General features: G+C 46.5%; 1 protein-coding gene across 8 annotated transcripts in view; it reads left to right on the top strand.

The window, feature by feature from the left end:
- Nucleotides 1–19630, top strand: part of Stpg1 (sperm tail PG-rich repeat containing 1) — a 46393-nt gene that overhangs the window by 4922 nt on the left and 21841 nt on the right. For 4 of the 8 annotated variants that reach the window (XM_048443207.3, XM_048443208.3, XM_048443205.3 and 1 more), the window contains 4 exons: nucleotides 6446–6583; nucleotides 8531–8649; nucleotides 15080–15181; nucleotides 19334–19504. In XM_048443207.3, coding sequence (XP_048299164.3) covers nucleotides 6493–6583; nucleotides 8531–8649; nucleotides 15080–15181; nucleotides 19334–19504 — 483 coding nt within the window. In that variant the 5' untranslated portion in view covers nucleotides 6446–6492. Of the gene's footprint in view, nucleotides 1–6444; nucleotides 6584–8530; nucleotides 8650–14788; nucleotides 14922–15079; nucleotides 15182–18370; nucleotides 18513–19333; nucleotides 19505–19630 lie in introns of those variants that run through there. The other 4 variants (XM_048443211.3, XM_087907022.1, XM_085690504.2 and 1 more) reach the window with 4 other exon arrangements.

Raw genomic sequence — 19630 nt, 5'->3', positions numbered from 1 at the left:
AGAATCCCAGGCCAACAAGGCAAATCAGTCAGCTCCAGGTTCAGCATGAGACTTTGTCTCAAAAGATAAAGTGAGCAATTGAGAAAGACGTTTGATGTGGACCTTTATATTCATGCCTACACATGAGCACACACAGGCCGTAAGGTAGCATCTAGAAATGAAAAAAAAATACAATTAGAATGAAAACGGTTGGTGAGAGTCTCAGATAAGACTAGATCAGAGAGCCTGAAGGCAGAGCATTTCAGGTCGCCTGAACAGATACAGAGATTAAACAAGGCTGAACTTCAAAGACACACTCTCAACCACTGTAAGGAAATACCAAGTGGTTTAATGCACGTATAACTGTCACCTTGGAAAAGGAGAGAGCAGAAGGAACTATTTGCAGAAGGAATGCAAAGTGTTTTCAAGAATCTGTTGGAGGCTCTAAACCTGCTGATTCGGGAAATGAAGCGAATCCCAAACATTAAAAACCCTGAAGAAAATCATGTCAAGGCTGTTGTAATTTAAAAAGCGGCATGAGAGAGAAAGACGCCATGCGGCAAAACTCATGTGAAGGTTTTTTATTAGGGGAAAGGGAACATAAAAAGGGGGAAGAAAAGGGGGAGACTGGCCTCTGGAGACAGGAGCAGCAGAAGAGGGGAGAGGCAGTGTGTGTGTGGGGAAACAGACAGGCAGAGAAGTAGAGAGAGAAAGAGAGAGAGAGAGAGAGAGAGAGAGAGAGAGGAACAGAGAGACAGAGAGAAGAGAGAGAGGTGGGAGATGGTCAGAGCCCTTTTAAAAGGAACTTAGTAAGTGTGCACAGCAGGTGCTCTTAGTAGCTGAATCCTGCCAGAACCCTATAAATGAAGATTGTTCCTTTGTTTCTGGACACCCAGGTCTAAATAATCACACAGAAACTATATTAATTACAACGCTGTTTGGCCAATAGCTCATATTTCTTATTAACTAACTTTTACATCTTAAATTAACCCATTTCTATTATTTATATTTTACCATGAGATATGTGGTTTGTTACCTCTTGCTTCTTGGGCAGCTACATGGCATCTACCTCCTTAGGCAGTTATGTGACGTCTCCTTCACTCTGCCTATTCTTTTTGTATATATCTCTTTTTGTGTTTCTTGCCTGGCTTTACTCTGTGCCATTGTCCCAGACAGCATATATACAAAAGGGCATCCCACATCATCTCCCCCTTTCTGTCTAATTAAAAAGGAAGGTTTTAACTTAAACATAGTAAAATTAAATAATAAAATAGTTATCAAGCAAGAATACACTTATAATATTTAGTCTAAAGCCAGGCGGTGGTGGCGCATGCCTTTAATCCCAGCACTTGGGAGGCAGAGGCAGATCTAGCTCTAGGATAAGCTCCAAAGCTACAGAGAAACTTTGTCTTGAAAAACAAAAGAAAAAACCACAGTATTTAGTCTGTTTGTATTTGGAAAGTTTTATATCTAATTTCATATCTAATTTATCTTTTACCATAACTAAGGGAAACTGTTTTCAATTCCATCAACAACTCCAGAAGGATATAATGTTACCTAAGTAAACAGTAAACAGTGCATTGTAAGCAATTTCCAAAACTTTAGAATTGACAGAGACATCTTGCTGCCAGGACAGTCTCCCAAAGTTCTTCTGTAATGTTGGGGCATCCCATCTTCAGCCTACAGGACCACAGGATCTGGCAGACCTTTCCATGAAATAGGAAATTTGAAAGGTTGTTTCACCTATATTGGCAGTTTGTTAGTCACCTTCTTCTGATTCCTGCAGAATGTCTGGCAGACTCTTTCATGAAGTAGGAACCCTGAAGGACTGTATCACCTTCTTTAGGCAAGTTCAGCAGTCATTTCTCTGTGGGTCCTGCATGTTCAGTTCATACAGCATACCATCAAACAGTGCAGTTCTTGCCCACATGGCTAGCCTGGTCTCATTGAAGGCAAATTCTGTAACAAGTTTCTTCAGTGTCTATCAACCTCTCTGAAGTAATTGGTGCTGTCAGAAGCAGACTGTCAAGAAAAGTCTAAGTTCTTAAATTATTTTAAATGTCATATTCTGTAAGTCTTTGAAGGGTTTGAAGAATACCTATCCATCTGAAACCTATCTCTATACATCTAGAAAACTTAACTACATGACTACAATGTTTGTTTATCATATATGACTATCACTCTGTATTTAATTGTACGTTACTTTTTTTAAAAAAATCTTTATTTATTACATATACAGTGTTCTGTTTGCGTGTATACTTGCAGGCCAGATGAGGGCACTAGATCTCATTACAGATGGTTGTGAGCCATCATGTGGTTGCTGGGAATTGAACTCAGTACCTCTGGAAGAGCAGAGAGTGCTCTTAACCACTGAGCCATCTCTCCAGCCCTATACGTTATATTTTTAAATGAGCCTCACGAACACAATACCTTAAGCAAAAGCAGAAATACATATACACAGTGTAGCAAATCTACCTTAAATTTGTATCAATAGATCAAAATCCATACCAATGTAAAGTATTCATCTCTATATCATATCTCCCCTATTTATTTATTTATTTTAGAAATTGATTGTGACCATTAATCAACCCCCTCTAAATGAAAGCAAACATTTATAAACAATCATTTTGGGAATTTGGATATAGTTTTCTTCAAACTGCTTCTTGCTGTTTGTTGGGTGAAGTATTTTTAGGGTTCATGGAGACTTCGGGGATTTTGTTCCATCAAACCACATTAGCCTAGAAGGAATCTACATGTTCTCATCTTCTGTGGAAACAAAAGCAGAGTCTTTTTTCCAAAGTAACATATCCTTAGACTCAAATTTTGAAGCCAATAGACCTTTGAAATATATATGTTGGTTTAACTTAGCAGCCCTCAGAATCAAATGTCTTTCTGCAACCAAAAAATTCTAAGAAAGCACAATAATATTCATAATCTGGACTCTCTGTGTATTTTCCATATTTATGTGGCTCATTCTTTACCCTATTACTTTTTAATATTTATTTCATTATCTTTACTTCTTTAATCTATGACTGTCTATCTTTTTATAACTATCTATACTTTTTTTCCTCTCTCTCTGGGCATGATCTCATGTACTATAAATGCAGATGAAAAGCATGTATGGGCCTCTTGGCTGTAAGGACTTCCCACAGCAGAACCCCATGGTCAGGCCAGTAGAGATGCCTGAATACTAACAAATACATTATCAAAACCAAATGAGTGAGGGATAGAGGTGCTGTGGGATAATACTCTTGTACACTGCAAAGATTTGTCATTTATATTGGTTATACTGGTTTAATAAAATGCCAATTAACCAATAGCTAGGCAGGAAGTATAGGCGGGGCAACCAGACTAGGAGAATTCTGGGAAGAGGAAAGGAAGAGTCAGTCACCACCCAGATGCAGAGGAAGCAAGATGAGAATGCCTCATTGAGAAAAGTAGGCTCGGGGGCTGGAGAGATGGCTCAGTGGTTAAGAGCATTGCCTGGTCTTCCAGAGTTCTTGGGTTTGGTTCCTGGCAACCATGTGGTGGCTCACAACCGTCTGTGGTGATGTCTGGTGCCCTCTTCTGGCCTGCAGACATACACACAGACAGAATATTGTATACATAATAAATAAATAAATAAATAAATAAATAAATAATTTTTTTAAAAAAAGAAAAGTAAGCTCTGTTTGCTGGTGGCAAGCAGAGGTGTGGCTCCTTTAAGAGAATCTTCCTGACTCAACTTTAGCCATGAAAACCTCACAGCTCTTTTAAGAGGCCCTGCCACCAAACACTTAAATGGTGTTTATGAGCAGTTGCTGGCATGCTTCTTGGTAGTGGTAGGGACCTTGAAACTGCATAGAAATGTGGCAATTAAAATGACTCCTGCCAGTATCTCTGCCATGAAACTAGACTCTCCGAAAGTCTGGGGTTATAGCCCAGGGCAAGGTCCTTTAATTCTGGTGAAAAAGGGAAAAGGAGCCACTTTTCAATATGAAGGCACAGTTGGTTCAAAACGACAGGCTGGGGAAAGGTATGGATAGTAATAGTCATCAAAAGACAGCTGGAGGGGCTGTGTTCATAAGAAATGGACAGAACAGGAAGATTACCAGGGATCAAGAGAGGCATTTCAAAAGGACACATAAATCTGTGCAGGTAGCCGTTAGCAGTGCCTCTACATACGTGGAACACATGTGAGGACACTAAACATGCAGATGAGTTGGCGGTGATGTGGCACAGGGCCCATCAGCATGTCCCTCAGTCCTGACAGAATAAACGAGAAATCGAGGCATGGAAAACTTGAGCATCGCTGCCGAGCGTTTGATCGGATCGACACCTGTGCAAAATGCTGTCCAGCAGTCTAGGAAAAGGGAGGAGTGAGCAGGAAGTCCCCAGTTCCTTAGACATCAGAGAGCGGACTTCTGCATTTCAAAAAGAAACTAAAAGGAAAATAAAGATGTAAGATATTAGAATATAAGAGATGCCATCAAGACTGCACCTCAAGACGTGATTAAGAGAGTAAATATTGTCACTTTACTAAGTGGCAAGAGAGAGCCGAGTTTGGTGGCCCAGACTTTCTTCTAAGAGTTAAAAAAACAGAGCATGTGACAGCCAGAGAAAGAACGAATATGGAAAAACTGTTTGCTTCCGAAAAGATGCTTGCCAACAAAAGTCTATAAAAATGCAAATCACCAATAAGAGCAATAAAGGAGGGACATTTCCATAGATATTAAAAGGACAATTCAGCCAGGTATGGGAGTACACACCTCTAAACCCAGCACTTGGGCACTGGCGGGCTAGTTTACATAGCAAAGGTACAGAATGTGACCCTGTCTCAACCAACAAGGACTATCAAAGACCAATACCAACAACTTTATGGGAATGAACTTCTGAAGAGAAAATGGAGGAATTTCTTTTAAATATGCTTATTGCCAAAGCTCCCTCAAGAAGACACAGACTAGTCAGATGGCGGTGGTGCACGCCTTTTGTCCCAGCACTCCAGAGGCAGAGGCAGATGGATCTCTGAGTTCAAGACCAGCCTAGTCTACAGAGCTGACTACACAGAGAAACCTTGTCTCAAAAAAAAAAAAAAAAAAAAACCCAAACCAACCAACCAAACAAAAACAAAACAAGAAACAGACGGCATGGAGAGCTGTGGACTTTGCCGTTGAGAGCCACCCTCAAGGGAACCTCAGGCCTTGACTCCATTGTGAATGGAAAGAAGAAATACTATCAATCCAAGCAAACATTTGAGGAAGAAATAATGCCAACACCAGGAGAGAAAAATAGAATAAGATGGCACGTATGGCAGGTAAAGGTGTTTGCTCCCAAGCCTGAGGGATGACCTGAGTTCAATCCCAGGGAACCATATGGGGAAAGGAGAGAATGGACTCCCTCCAATTGTCCTTTGACCTCCACATGTGCGTGCACAGACGCACAATAAATGTAATGTTCAAAAAACAAAAAGAGGGGCTGGAGAGATGGTTTAGAGGTTAAGAACACTGCCTGCTCTTCCAGAGGTCCTGAGTTCAATTCCCACCAACTACATGTAATGAGGTCTGGTGCCCTCTTCTGGCCTGCAGCATACATAAAGGCAAAACACTGTATACATAATTAATAAATAAATCTTAAAAAAGAAATGAACACTTTTAAATTCATTTTGTGAAGCAAAAGTCGAAGACATTTTAAAAATAGAAGAAAACCGCCTCTAATAATCACGCACATAGGTGAGGAAGTTTGCATCACACTGAATCTTTTGATGCAATGCCAATCAAGATCTAGGAAGAACTTTTTAAAATGAGTAACCCTTTTAGTTGTGTGTGCGTGTGTTCACACATGTAAAGTGCAGGTGCTGTGGAGGTCAGAGAAGGGCGTCTGATTCCCAGAAGCTGGAGTTCCAGGCTTGCTCTGTGTGTGGGTTGTTGGGGTGTGAACCTGGCTGCTTTGCAAGGGCTCTGACCATTGAGCTGCCTCGCCAGCCCCAGGAAGACTGTGTTGGTAGCAATTGATCTGCTGATGGTAGCATTTGTGTGGCGTTGTAGAAAGGCAGCTGTTGTGACAGGAAGTTCGGGAGCTGGCAGATGCCAGATCCAGATGGAAATGACTTCAGAAGCACACGGGAACTTTTGGGGTTACGGATAACCTTAATGTCTTAATTGTGACGGTCTCCAGCACAGCTGCGCACACTGTCGGAGCTTAGACTCTTACCTTTACCACCGAAGAACTTTATCGCATGTAAATATATCTCGACCAAGCTAGGTTAATAATGAAAATAATATGTAAAGCCTCCGTGGCTGTGTGCAGCAGCGAGGGTGATCTTGTGTGGCCTCCTAATTCCGTCAGTGCAGTGTGCCTGGACTCTGGGGCGACAGAGCAGTTGGTGGGTGTCCTCGTCTGCCCCGCAAGATCTCTCAACCTAAGCCACCATTAGCATAGAGCTGGGACGGCGCGAGACGGCCCCTGAACACGCTGTATCTTATTTCAGGTGTGTAGAAGAATGCAAGCCTGAGGTTCCCCTCAAACAGACGGAACATGCCCCAGGGCTTCACTAAAGCGGACAACGGTGCCCTGAAATATGAAGACTCTGGCCAACGTAACAAGCACAACTACAAACTACAGAAAGGTCTAGTGAATTTCGATCTCAGCATGCCTGCTCTAGTACAGAAGAGCACTATTGGGCGGATTAGTAAACCCTGGGTGTTATCCACAAGGCCATCCTTTGAGAGTGTATGAGACAGATTGCCTTTGGCCCTGCTGACCCCAGAGTGTAGATGGGGAGAGACTGTAAGGAAGGATAAATGGGAAGGTGACTGTCCCTTCAGTAACAACAAGGTACATGCTATTTCCATATGTTCAGTCAGAGTCCTGTTCTTTGGTTGTTAATGTGTAGCAGGTATTGCTTGCTTTATTTCTGACAACTAAATTCTTACTGCAAGTCCTCATTTTTTTTTACTTCTTTTTCTGGGTTTATAGCTGAACTATGTTTCTTGTAGGCAGCATCTAGCTGGGTCTTTCTTTCTTGTCCAGTCTGACAATTCCTGTCTTTGAACTGGAATGTCTAGACCACTTAATGTTTAATGTGGTTATAGATGTGTGAGTCTGCTGGTTTGTGATTTGCTTTCTGTCCTATCTGCTCGTTCTGTATTTGTTCACTCTTTTGTATTGAATATTTTAATTTTAAAGCATTTATTTTACTTTATGCGTTTGGGTCTGCATACCATGTGCATGTAGCATTTGAAGAGGCCAGAAGAGGGTGTTGGATCCCCTTGGAACTTTAGTTACAGATGGTTGTGAGCATATGGTGCTGGGAATTGAACCTGGGTCCTCTGGAAGAGAAGTCTGTGCTCTTAACCCCAGAGTCATCTCTTCAGTTTCTATTTTAATTTTTGAAAACTATAGTTATTTATTTTGTATGTGCATGCCGGGGAACACATGTGGAGGGGACAGAACAACTTTTAGGCATTGGTGCTCTCCCTCCCCCACGTGGTTCTTGAGGACTGAACGCAGGCGGTCAGGCTTGGCAACAAGAGCCCTTGCCCACTGAGCCGTTCTCTGACCCTGTATCGAGCGTTTTTTTTAATTCAAAGAGGACAATCTTACTGGAGAAAAGAAAGACCCCAGAGCAGATAAACTGTGAATCTCAGAAGCTTCCAGGAGGAGGAGAACAGAGAAGAGATGTAGAAAATGCCATGGAGTTGAGCCGCATGTCATCAGGCAGCTGCAAGGCGTATGTGTGTGCACATTTCTCTGTGTGTGTATGTGTGCATGTGTGTGCGTGTATATGTCTGTATCTGTGCATTCATGTGTGTGTGCGTGTGTGTGTGCGCATGCACGCACATTTCTCTGTGTGTGTGCATGTGTATGCGTGTATATGTCTGTGCATTCATGTGTGTGTGCATGTGTGTGTGCGCATGCACGCACATTTCTCTGTGTGTGTGTGTGCATGTGTATGCCTGTGCATTCATGTGTGCATGTGTGTGTGCGCACGTGTGTGCATATATGTTGTAGAGAAAGAGTAAGGAAGTCTAATAGACTACCAATATAAGTATACATTTGTTCTGACCAGAATCCGAGAGAGAGAGAGAGAGAGAGAGAGAGAGAGAGAGAAAGAGAAAGGAAAAGTTGTATCCTTCTGAGTCACAGAAGGTTCTGTATCACCCTGAACCTCATAGCCCCTAGTGAGGACTGCCTATAGTGAGTTCTCTTTCGTTAGCTCACTAGGATAACTATTTGGGTTTTTTTTGTTTGTTTACTTATTTTTTGAGGCAGTGTCTCATATATTCCAGGCTGGCCTTGAACTCAATATGTAGTCAAGGGGTGACCTTGAATTTCTAATTCTAACACCAGTTTCTGGGTGTTGCAAGTACAGGTGTGTGCCACCACACCTGGTCCTGTGTGGTGCTGACGATGGAACCCAGGGCTTTTGTGCATGCTAGGGAAATACTCTGCTTACTTTGCTCACTGAGCTACATCGCCAGCCTAGGATGGATCCTTAGAGCGCTTTCCTAGCGGATGCACTGAGCAAACACTGGCGGCGTACGCTGATGGCTGTCTTTTTGTTGTTGTTTAGGTTTTACCGCTGCGTACCCAACTCAATCTTCCATTCCTTATAGATACAGAACAGCAGTAATCCTAGAATCAGAAAGAAAGGGATTTAACAGCCAAGCCAAGAGATTCTACAACAAAAAGGTAAATGACATTGCCTTCAAAATTCTTTGAATTTTAGCTGTTGTGTTTCCTCTATGAACAGCAGAGGGCAGTATCACCCAAGGACCGGTGCTATCCTCCAAGGATGTGTCAGTAAGGTAAGAACCAGCCTGAAATTGATTGATTGATTGATCGATCGATCTACTTATTTGCTGTGTTGGGGATCCACCCCAGGACTTTGTATATACTATATGTTTGGAAAACATAACCAGGGGTCTTGCTGTGTAGCCCAGGCTGGCTTTGAATTCAAGGTCCTTCTTCCTTGGCCATTTGTGTGTTTGAATTGAAGGACTGTGCACTAATACCCTGTAGCCAAAATTATCTTTAATTTGAAAGGAATAAAAATACAAGATCTTTCAAATCCTATGTATACGCAGTAGAAGATTAAAAACCAGCCTACTCTGTTCTATCAGAGGGAATTACGTCATCCCCCAGATAACACATGGGCAAACAAGTTTCTGATACATTTATTGTTGTATTTGTGATGAGCTCCCCCACTAAAAATTTCCTTAAACAGCAACAAAAATAAAATAAAATTCCTTAAATAATGTCTTACTATTACTATGGGGGCTGGTAAGGTGGCTTAGCAGGTAAAAATGCCTGCCACCAAGCCTTGAGTCCTGGAGCCCCATGGTGGAGAGCAGCCAGTTCTTTTAAAAGTTGTCCTCTGATCTCCACGTGTGCGCCATGGTATGTGCACACACACAAGTAGATAAATAAATGCAATTTAAAAACAATGCTCGACTTGGCTGTCTCTATCCGTCCCCTCGTCTCTAGATCTCCACGTCTGGGAAGCTCTGGTTGTTTCCTGGCCAGCCTTTATTTAACTTATTCCTGGGACTCGACCTTCTCCCTTCTCACCAGCAGGGGGCTGTAGCAACTCGCAGGCATCCGGGGAGAGTCTTCACCACTTCCCATCCCTGGCTTTTAGTAGGAGCCTGCGTTCCTTGGCAGCAAGGGCCATCCCTGTTACCGTCTGCTGCCTTCTGCAGGCAGCTGGGCTCTCATCCTTCCACTTTGCCTAGATGGCAGAGAAGGGGTGGGAGGACCCCGATTCTGAATACAAGTGAGGTATGCCATCGTGCACCCCTCTCCCCGCTTTGCTGGGCCCTCACCCCAAGCCCAGCTCTTCCTTTGTGAGCTGGTATGCGGAACTAGAGAGTGGATTAAGTTCCTTTAAGCTCCCATTACCTCAGGATCTATGAAGCCCGCAATAAATAATAGAGCACACACATATTTTAGAGCCACTGGTAGCTTTCCTCAGAATGATAAACACTTGCTCAGGCATCCATCTTCCTTTCTTTCCTTCTTTCTTTCTTTTTTCTAGTTTCTCTGTATTTCAGCTGTCAGCCCCTTCCCCACTGCTGTGTGGGTTCCCATTGATCACCTTTAATGAGGGTGTGTTAGTTGTCCATGTCCGGGGTGTCTGCAGCTCAGTTCTCACGAAAAAGAACAGCAGCTGTCACTGACCATCCCCTAATAAGTGTTAAAGCATTTTTAGGCCGTGTCACTGCTCCCCAGAACAATGCTAAAAGGAACTTCAGAACATAAGAGGAAACCGAGGCTTAGGGAGGTAAAGTGACCCACCCTCGGTCACACAACCCAGGGTTTGCCACATAAGAGAGACTAAGTAAATATTTGCTGAGTCAATGTTGAAAGAATTAGACCTCAACCCAGGCGCAGCTCACGCCAAAGCCTCTCACTCTTTCCACACCGCGCCACGCCCGCCTTTGTGGCCTTCGAGGCTGTAAATTTGGTTGATGAAAGTCAGCATGCTTCTGGACCGGCCTTGGCAAAACCGAAGGATCTCCAGGGACGCGAATAAATGCTTCTTGTTGGGGCTCCGACCCACATGGCAAGCTCTGAAGGCTCTGATCCCAGAGCTCAAGGTGCCCTGTGAAATCCTGTCACGTCTCCTGCCCAGGGAGCTGGCATGGCCAGCAGCCTGAACGCAGCCTGAATGGCTGGCCGCACAGATACAGGCGGAAACCACTAAAAAGTTTGGTTTCAAATTTTCCAGGGTGGTTGCATCCATTTGATGAGAAAACTTTCGTCTGAACCTTTGAAAACTTTTTTTTCTTTGCTAAAGCATGGTGTCTCTATGGACCCAGCTCCCTGTGTTCTTTGTCCCTAGCTGGGAGCCTTGAGAGCAGCCGCTTGTCCTTTTTGGGCTTTGGTTTCCTCATCTGCATCATAAAAGTTGGGATTGTGTAATTCTTGGGGAGTTATATAATTCCCCATGTCCTAAGCACAGAGACTCCACTCCTTCCGAGCCCTCTGCCCGTCATTCTCATTTCTCCTGGGGAAACGAGCGTGGAGAAGTAATGCGCTTGCGCGGCATCACCCAGTAATTTAGTGAGACAATGCAAGTTAACTAGAGATTTGAAACCTCCCCTGCCTCACCTCCTTCTTAAGACAGGAGGCAAACACGCCCTGTGCTGAGCCCACACCCGGTCATCTGCTCACCTCGGAGTTGTGACCCACTTAGCCCAGCTTTTCCCTGGTGTCCTCAGAGGCAGGCACTCACTTTTGCTGCCTCTGAACCTCAGGGCCAGTAGGGATTCCTACCTTTCTCGTAGGAATCCCTCCGCCTGGGTGCCAGCGTCAAGGTATCCCCGGCAAACTTAAGGATCTGAGTTCACACTCTGGGATCCATGCAGAAGGAGGACAGAACTAACTCCCTCGTTTGTCCTCCGAACTCTGCTCTCACGCGGTGGCACATGTGTGCCCTTGCACGCGCACTTTTTTTTTTTTTTTTTTTTGAGTAAAGGAATCTCAACACTGGTGGTGTGAGAGTCCTACACAGACTTGTGGCTAAACTGGCAATTTTGATTGCTAGGAATAAACTTCGTGGTTATTTACAAATGTGTGGCTAACTTTACATTCCTGAGGAGACCTGCCGCTAGGTGACGGAGCCCTGTTCCTCAGCCTGTGGGATATTTTCTTCCCTGTCTCCCATCTTCTGCTCCATCTCACCCAGTTTCCCAGGCCATGGAGCTGTAAAGGCCCCATGTGTTGCCTCTGCATCTGTTTCCTCCTCTTAAAAAATTAGAACGCTACACTAGATTAGCTTCTCCTGGGAGTGGCAATTGCATGTTACCAAACCTGCTGCCTTCCATCGGAATGAACACAAGCTGGGAGGACAGGGACCCTGTGTCTTCCAAGTGGGCATCATTTAAGGTGCATAATCAGGGGCTGGAGAGATGGCTCAGTGGTTTAGAGCATTTGTTACCCTTGTAGAAGACCTGGATACGGTTCCCAGGACCCATATGGTGGCTCATAAAATGCACAAGGAAATTGAGTATCCTGGCCCATGCCTGCAATTCCAGCACTTGGGAGGCTAAGGCAGGAGAATCAGTGGTTTAAGATTATCCTTGACTGTGTAGTGAGTTAAAGTCTAGCCTGGCATAGAGAAACCACCTCAAAAACAAATTAGTTAGCTAGCTAGCTAATTCGGGTAGTTCTGTACAGGGTCTGACAGGAGAGCTATCCTCCCGAACAGTCAGGGGCCACAGTTGAAATTATGACAAAATCATGCAAGGTTATGTTTACGGATGAACTCGACAGAATTTATGGAAGTTTTGTGGAAACCGCAGTGTAGGGGGCCATGCTTGACTCTAGGTTCTGCAGTAGGACCCCCTCTCCCTACAAGCCTGGGGAGATTCCCTGGCCCAGGAGCTGAATGCCCACTCCTTCATGACCCTTCCAAGGTTACATGGATAGGGACCATCTCCCACTCCTGCACCTGCGGAGGTTGCCAGTCCAATGAGCTCTCCAAGTACTTTTCAGTCAAGTGTCCCCCAAGCTGTGTGTCGGGTGAGAGGAGGGGACCACATCCGCCAAGCATCGCTTGCTCAGTCCCATGCCCACGGGGTGGTCCTGGCTCTCAGGTGGCCGTAGTAGGCAACTGTTTCTATTCTGGTCATCCCGTGTCCAGCAGTCTCACAGGGATCTCTGCCCCTGTGGAGGGCCTCTGGCTGTTACGTCATCCAGCTTTTCCCTCCACGGTAGCCTCAGGAGATTTCTCCAGTGTAAAATACTCCGAGTTACCAATTTCAATGACTGCTGTCAGGATTTTAATGGCTGCCTTCACAGGCCAGCTCCAGCATGCTTCAGCCCGAGAGATTCTCTTTGGACCTTCCATCAAGAGTAAATTTCATCCCCACAGGCTAAACAGAGACAGCCCTATTCCCATTTGCCTTGAACTCTAGCCATTTTGCAGTCTGACCCTGTTGATGGATGTCCAGTAGAGTTGTCAGATTCAGCAAAGAAAAACACAGATGCTTGGATAAACTAGAATTGCAGATAGGTAATTATTTTAGCATAAGTATGTCCCAAATACTTCATGGGCTATACTTAAGTAAAAACAGCTAGTTGCTGTTTGTGATTCTAATTTAACTGGGCAGGTTGAGTCAGAGCAGTGGGCATGTGCAGATGGACTAGGAGCTAGAGGTATGTCTTCTCTGCCCACTGTTCATACCTGTAAGAGGCACATAGCAGTTAGCACACTGGCTGCTCTTCCAAGGACCCGGGTTTGGTTCCCAGCACCCACATAGCAGCTCGTAGCTGTTTGTAACTTCAGTTCTAGGGGACCCAATGCCTTATTCTGGCCTCCATGGGCACCAGACACATACGTCCCTGCAGGCAAGATACTCATACACAACATCATCATAATTAGTCACATGTCCCACCGTTGTTCCTGCTGCAGCTTCCCCTAGCGACACTGGGATCCCAGCACCTTGAGGCCCGGTGAGGTTAAAGTTACTGAAAATCATGAAGCTGAGCAGCAGCACAGAGGACAGACTTCCCAATCCACAACCCTGGGCAGGACTTTTCTCTTAGTCCCCTACAGTCTCATCTGAGAGGCAGTTGGTCTCCGTGGTCAGGAGACTCTCACCGGACTGTCCAGGTTCAATTCCGACTCCGACCTTTGCTGGTTGGGCAGCATTAGGTCGTCTCTCTTTGACCCCATCTTCTCTGTTTTCCAGTGAAGACTCAGTGAGCCGCCATTGTGAAGTCTCAGTGTGCTGTACACAGTGGGCCCACAGCACCGGGGACCCTGACTCCTCTCTCTGTGGTCCTTCCCTTCTGCATCTTCAGTGTCCATGCTTCTGACTCTTGGCCAGAAGTCTGTGTCCTCTGCTTGTTCTTCCTCTGCCTGCCTCACACACATGTGCACATGTGTGTGCACACCTGTGCACAACACATACATACACACACATACTAAAATTCAGCCCCAAGATCCTGTTAGTAGTATCCATGCCTCTATTTTTTTATAATAAACTTCAATCACTCTGTCCCCGCTCTCCAGATAGGAAAGTTCTAGAAGGCACTAGCTGTGCCTCAAGCTCTCTGCCTAGATAAGGCAGCAGGCGCAGTAGAGTTAGAATGTATCTATGACTGAGTGGCGCTAGTAAACTCTGGAATCTGGGTCCATGGGCTCAAATCTGGGGTTCACTGCTTACTGGCTATGGCCCCACATGCCCAGCTTCTGCTTCCTTAGGTGACTTTGGTGACATGACCACCACACACTGTGTGCTCAGCATTTGGACTTTGGACAAATTCATCTGCATGTGCCCATTTGTGAAATGGAGCCAGTAATCCCTTCCTCATTGGGTGATGGCAAAATGAGATTAGCTTTGTAAAGCTCCTAGTACTGGGCAGGACCCAGGAAGCTGCCCCAACGATGAAGCATCTCATCTCATGCCACTTGCTCCTCCAGCTTTTGTCAACACTGGTGTCCCCTTAGTAACTAGCACCAGACATGAGCTGGAAGATTCGGAGGCTCAGGCAGCAGCAGCAGCAACAGCATCAGAACTTGCTCTGAACACGGCATCTGCTGGCTGCTCCCTGACACTCCAGTCTCGAGTTGCCCTTGGGCCCCATGGGCTCACCTTATTTTGTCTCCGACTTCAAGATGGCCTCATTTGGAATGAAGGTTGTTTTTGTTTCATTTTGCTTTATAAACAGAAACACTCCCCAATTTCCCTTCTCAGAGGCCTCAGGAGGAAGCTGAGTCAGGTGGGTGTGGTTCCCATAAAATCGGTCACCCTCCCTTCTTTACCCCGGGCTTGGCTGGCCCGGTCCACTCAGGCTGACATGAACACCAGCACATTTCCCTAATGACATGAAAAACACAACACGGTTCCTTTAGAACTCAGGATGGAGACTTGGGAGAAAGAGCAAGGGCTTTGGGAGAGCTGACCTGGATTAGGATTCCTGCCCCTCCCATTGGTCACTGAGCTAGAGATTGGGTAAGCCAGAAGAATGGTGGAGCAAGGCTGTCACCCCTGCAAATGATGGAGCCTGCCCTGGAGGATTAGAGCAAGGCTTAGCGCTAATGGATGGAAAGCTGGCGGAAAAGCGTGTTGAAGCTGCTGTGCCCAATGACACTGCATTCTGTCCTTTTCAGGACGACATCCCGGGCCCTGGGTTCTACAACGTCATCCACCAGTCTCCAGTGTTCAACAGTGTCTCTCTTTCCAATAGAGGAACCTGCATGTTCCCCTCCACGGTGAGAGCCCCTGGGTGTTAAATGCACAGTAATTCCCTCTGTTCATTGCGTAATGATGCAGTGGGCAGCTGGTCCTTTCTCCAAAGTACCTGTTCTGATTAAGACAGCAACCATGTCCTGTGAATTCACAGAGATGTATCTGAGCCCATGTCTTTAGGCCATCTGTCTCCACGGATGCACGTGGACGAGGTAGGGAGGGCAGCTAGAACTTGGTTACCGAGTATGAGGCAGTTTTCTTCCTGAGGCTGTTAGGTCTGCCAGGAAACAGTTCTGTCCTGTTCTGGGAAGACTGCTAACACTTAGTTCATATAACTGAGCTGTTCAAATTGTTGGGAAATTGGATGGACCAAATAAGAAATGAGGGGACAGTTTGAGGGCATGGAGGATAGGAGGTGCTTCTGCCAAAGCTGAGGGCCTGAGATGGATTTCTGGGACCTGTGTGGGAGGAGAGAGCTGCCCTCTGATCTCTACATTCGCATCATGGCATAGCCATTGCCCCCGAGAGAGAGAGAGAGAGAGAGAGAGAGAGAGAGAGAGAGAGAGACAGAGAGAGAGAGAGACAGAGAGAGAGAGAGAAAGAGAGAGAGAGAGACAGAGAGAGAGACTGCACTGGGCCTGAAATACTTCATGGTACCATGTGAGACTTTATCTTTGTTGAGGATTCTTGCAGTCAGATATGTATATGAAGCCCCAGGGAGCCTGAGCAGGCTTGGATGAAGACAGTGCTCTTCTGTGTTGGTTTTGGTATGTGTATGCTGAGGATGGCGCCCGAGGCTGCTACGAATAAGCAAGTTATGGTCTCAGCCTTAAGGGAGAGAGCCAAACCAGAGCCAGGTTGCTTAAGTGGAACAGCAAAGGAGAAAGCGGAGCCAGAATCTGCCATCGATGGGACACATGTGCCTGCTTGTTCCTTTAAAGGTTACGACAGTGTCTTACATGAACGTCTATGATGTCTGACACTGGGGCCAATTCTTATTACTCTCACACAAAGGGACCATTTAAAGGTCACCAAATGCAGCCACTTCTTGTTGGGACTCAGGTTGGCAGTGTGGAATAGTCAGGAGTAAACTGACTTAGGAGCGAAGGCCCACAGTCTCTTAGCCCTCAGCAAAGTCACAGGATAGCCAGACCTTTAGCTCCCAGTCAGGAGAAAGACCCTAAAGCTACTGTCAAAAAAGTGCTGTATCGCCTGCCGCAGCCCGGGCCACAGGAACCAGAGACCTCATCCTGACTCAGCTGTGAAGCCTGAATGTGACCTCAAGCACGTCACCTTTCCGTGTTCCAGTTGCCTCAGAGACTCCCTGGAGGCTCCGGGCAAAGTGCAGTGAGAAAGACTTTGAAATTGCAGAACAGCATAACAGGAGCTGGCGTTGCCTCCCTGAGTCACCCCTCAGACTGCCCAGAGCGCCTAGGTGCTCACTGAGAGCGCCTTTGCCAGACAGTGCACTACCGTTCCTTCTTGATGCCAAGGAGGGGCTGGATTGGAGACGTGGTTAAGGCCCTGCCAGGCTTCACCAGCGTGACTTTCAAATGGTTCAGCTATCCAGAAGGGAAGGCATGGGAAGGTTTGAAGTGTAGAATCTAACCAGGCCTTTTACTTCTTAAAAACAAAAAAAGACCCATAAAGGAGATGTGGGGTTACCCTCCCTTTGGAGCCAAGATGTCCATTTTATAGCTCTTGTTTTAAAGATAATGTTTTAAATTATGAGTCTGGGGGTGGGGTGGGGGCAGGAGGCAGGATCTATGAGTGCAGGTACCTGCAGAGACCAGCAGAGGGTGCCAGGCCCCCAGGGACTGAGTTACAGGTAGGTCTAAGTTGCTTGTTGTGGGTGCTAGGGTGCTAGGAAACGCATCCAGGTCCTCTGGTGAAAGCTAAGCTTCTGGGCCATCTCTCTAGCCCCAGCTTTATGTTTTTAAATATTTGTGTTCCTTTGTTCTTGGGAAGCAGACCTTAAGTGGTTTGTGGTACCTGACTGTAGGCCCCACGTGGTCTCCAGTTTCTGCCCAAATTAGATGAGGGTCAGAAAGTGTTTGCCCCACTTCTGGGTTCTGAGACTTGAGGAATTCAAGCCTCCCACCTCAGAAGAGGATCACAAGGGTCCATTTGAGTGTAATCGGGGCGAGGCTGCCCGGAAATGCCCGTGGGCCTATAAATTCTGCACACTTCCTGATGGCTGTCAGGGTGAAACCCAACCCTTTGAGAAGGTCTGTCGTCTCTCGGAGTTTAACTGACATAAAGCACCTCATTAAGGCACTCCAAGGTTTTGTTCTAGAATCTTCTACAACTCTGACGGGGAAGCTAAATGTGGCAGGTGGGCGGGAAGTTTGGTGGTCTTTCTGGGTCACACAGTGGCGGGTGGGGTGGTTCTGGAGGAGTCAGTATGTGTCCGGGAGAAGTTGTCAAGGGCCAGTGTGGGGCCTGATTGGACACCACAGGCCTGGCAGGTAAATTCAAGGTGCAGACCGGAGGGCTAGTGCCATAGACACTAATATTCTGTGAAGATGCCTCAAGGAACTTGGCATCATTGGACGTTTTTTAGAACATTCTCCTCCGCACCCCACCCTACCCCGCTCCCCAAACATAAAAGCAGTAAGTCTCTGAAGACCAAAAAGACACCACTAGGGTGTTGGCCTCTTCAGGGCCGTGCCTCCCGACCCATTTCTCTTTTGAATGTCATGTCTGATCCGCGTCACCAGGTGGAGACAGACTGCCTTCCTGAAGATGGTGGTTCTACACCCTTTCATTCGCAGAGTTGAGTTTCTTCTTCTGTGAAATGGTCATCATGTCTGCTGTTCAAAGTTGTAAAAACCAAAGGTGGCAACAAATCCGTGGCCAGATTAAAGTGTTTAAAGTGGCCAGAAAGGGAAGGCCGCTGCCGTTGGCGGAGGCTTTGCTGTTGAGAACTTGGATTTGAACCCGGGTTACAAGCCAGATAAGGACAGCCCTGCTTCTGGTGAAACCCACGCCCCCACCCCCCACCCCGTGCCACCCTTAAGAACCATCTCCACCCAGCCCTCGAGGAGAGGGTAGAGGGAGGAAAAGGATGGCTCCCAGCTCCCCCCACTTCCTGTGCTGGGTGGTATTGACCTCCGTTGAGTGGAGAAAACCCAGAGCAGGGTTCCCAAGCTTTTCACCGTGAAATTGTGGGAACTTTTTTGTTTTATCAGATTCTAATACTAGCTGTGCTGTCGTAGGGTGAGGAGATGTTATCTTCGAGTTTCTATGGCTTTTGCCCCCGTTCAGGTGGCAAACACTGGTTGTGTTTGGTTTTGAACTGAAAATACTTTAGCTTGGCTTCTCGAAGGGGCTGGAGTTGGTTCTGTTGAAACAGTAAGTATTTTAGGGTTTTTATGGCTGCGTGATTTGTTGTTGCTCTTGGTGACTTTTTGATGGTTTTTTTTTTTTTTTTGAGACAGTGTCTGTCTCCCTGTGTAGCCCAGGCTAGCTTCAGACTCTCTGCCTTCCTGTCTCTGCCTCCCAGATTCTGGACCACAGGTGTGTGCCACCGCACCTGGCATGAAAGCAAGCTGGCAGGGCTGGGAGGCTTGCGTGAGCACCCATCCCTGACTAGCCCCGCCCCTCTAAGCTAACTGAAGACACCCTGTAGATGCCACTGGGACCAACGTGACCCTTCCTATCGCAGGAGTCACCCCCCAGCGGACGAGGCGGGTGGAAGTAGCCTGGAACAGGGCGCAGCGAAAATGTGTTGCTGGGAAAATCGCCCTGTCCAGGTCCCAGCAGATGACGAAGAGTTTAAATTAGTTTACAGAAGTCGGAATGGGTCTGAACTTGCATTTCCCAAGAGCGAGCCCACAAAGCCCGAGGTCCAATTACTACTGTTACTTGTTACAGCATTTCCTCTTAGGGGAAACTGCTTGTAAGCTGGGCATGGTGGCTAGTGCCCAGCATGCCAGCACTGGGGAGACTGAAGCAGGAGGAACATTGCAAGTCTGTGAGGCCAGCCTGAGTCACATAGTGAGCTTCAGGCCAGCCTGGGCTACAGAGTGAGACCCTGTCTCAACAAATAATCAGACGAGCAAGCAAGCAATAAATCAAACAGTGACGGACTGGGGACGGGGTCCTTTCCCTTTGACCTGTCTTCACAGCCCTGGGGGCACTTGGCAATGCTGATTCTATTCCCTCTTCCTCAGTCTGCCCGGCTGGACGACAACATTTCTAAATATCCTGCTGCCAATGCATACACCATCCGCTCAGAGTTGTCTTCCAAGAAGGACTTCAGCAACTCGTGTTCCAGCATGTTCCAGCTGCCAAGCTTCATGAAAGTGGTCAAATCGGGAACCCCTGCCCCAAACCATTACTATGTAAGGAACGTCGCCCACCTTTGTCCAGTGCCTGTGTTGCCAGTGCTCAGGGGAGAGCATGAGGTTTGAGGAGAAGGATTTTAACACAGAGGGTCAGCCAGTGAGCACTGTGAACAAGCTGAGGGT

The sequence above is a fragment of the Myodes glareolus genome, chromosome 6 (assembly GCF_982192425.1).
Source record: "Myodes glareolus chromosome 6, mMyoGla1.1, whole genome shotgun sequence".
Taxonomy (NCBI): Eukaryota; Metazoa; Chordata; class Mammalia; order Rodentia; family Cricetidae; genus Myodes; species Myodes glareolus.
Note: the sequence above shows the minus strand (reverse complement) of the source record. Positions and strands in the feature narration are given on the sequence as shown.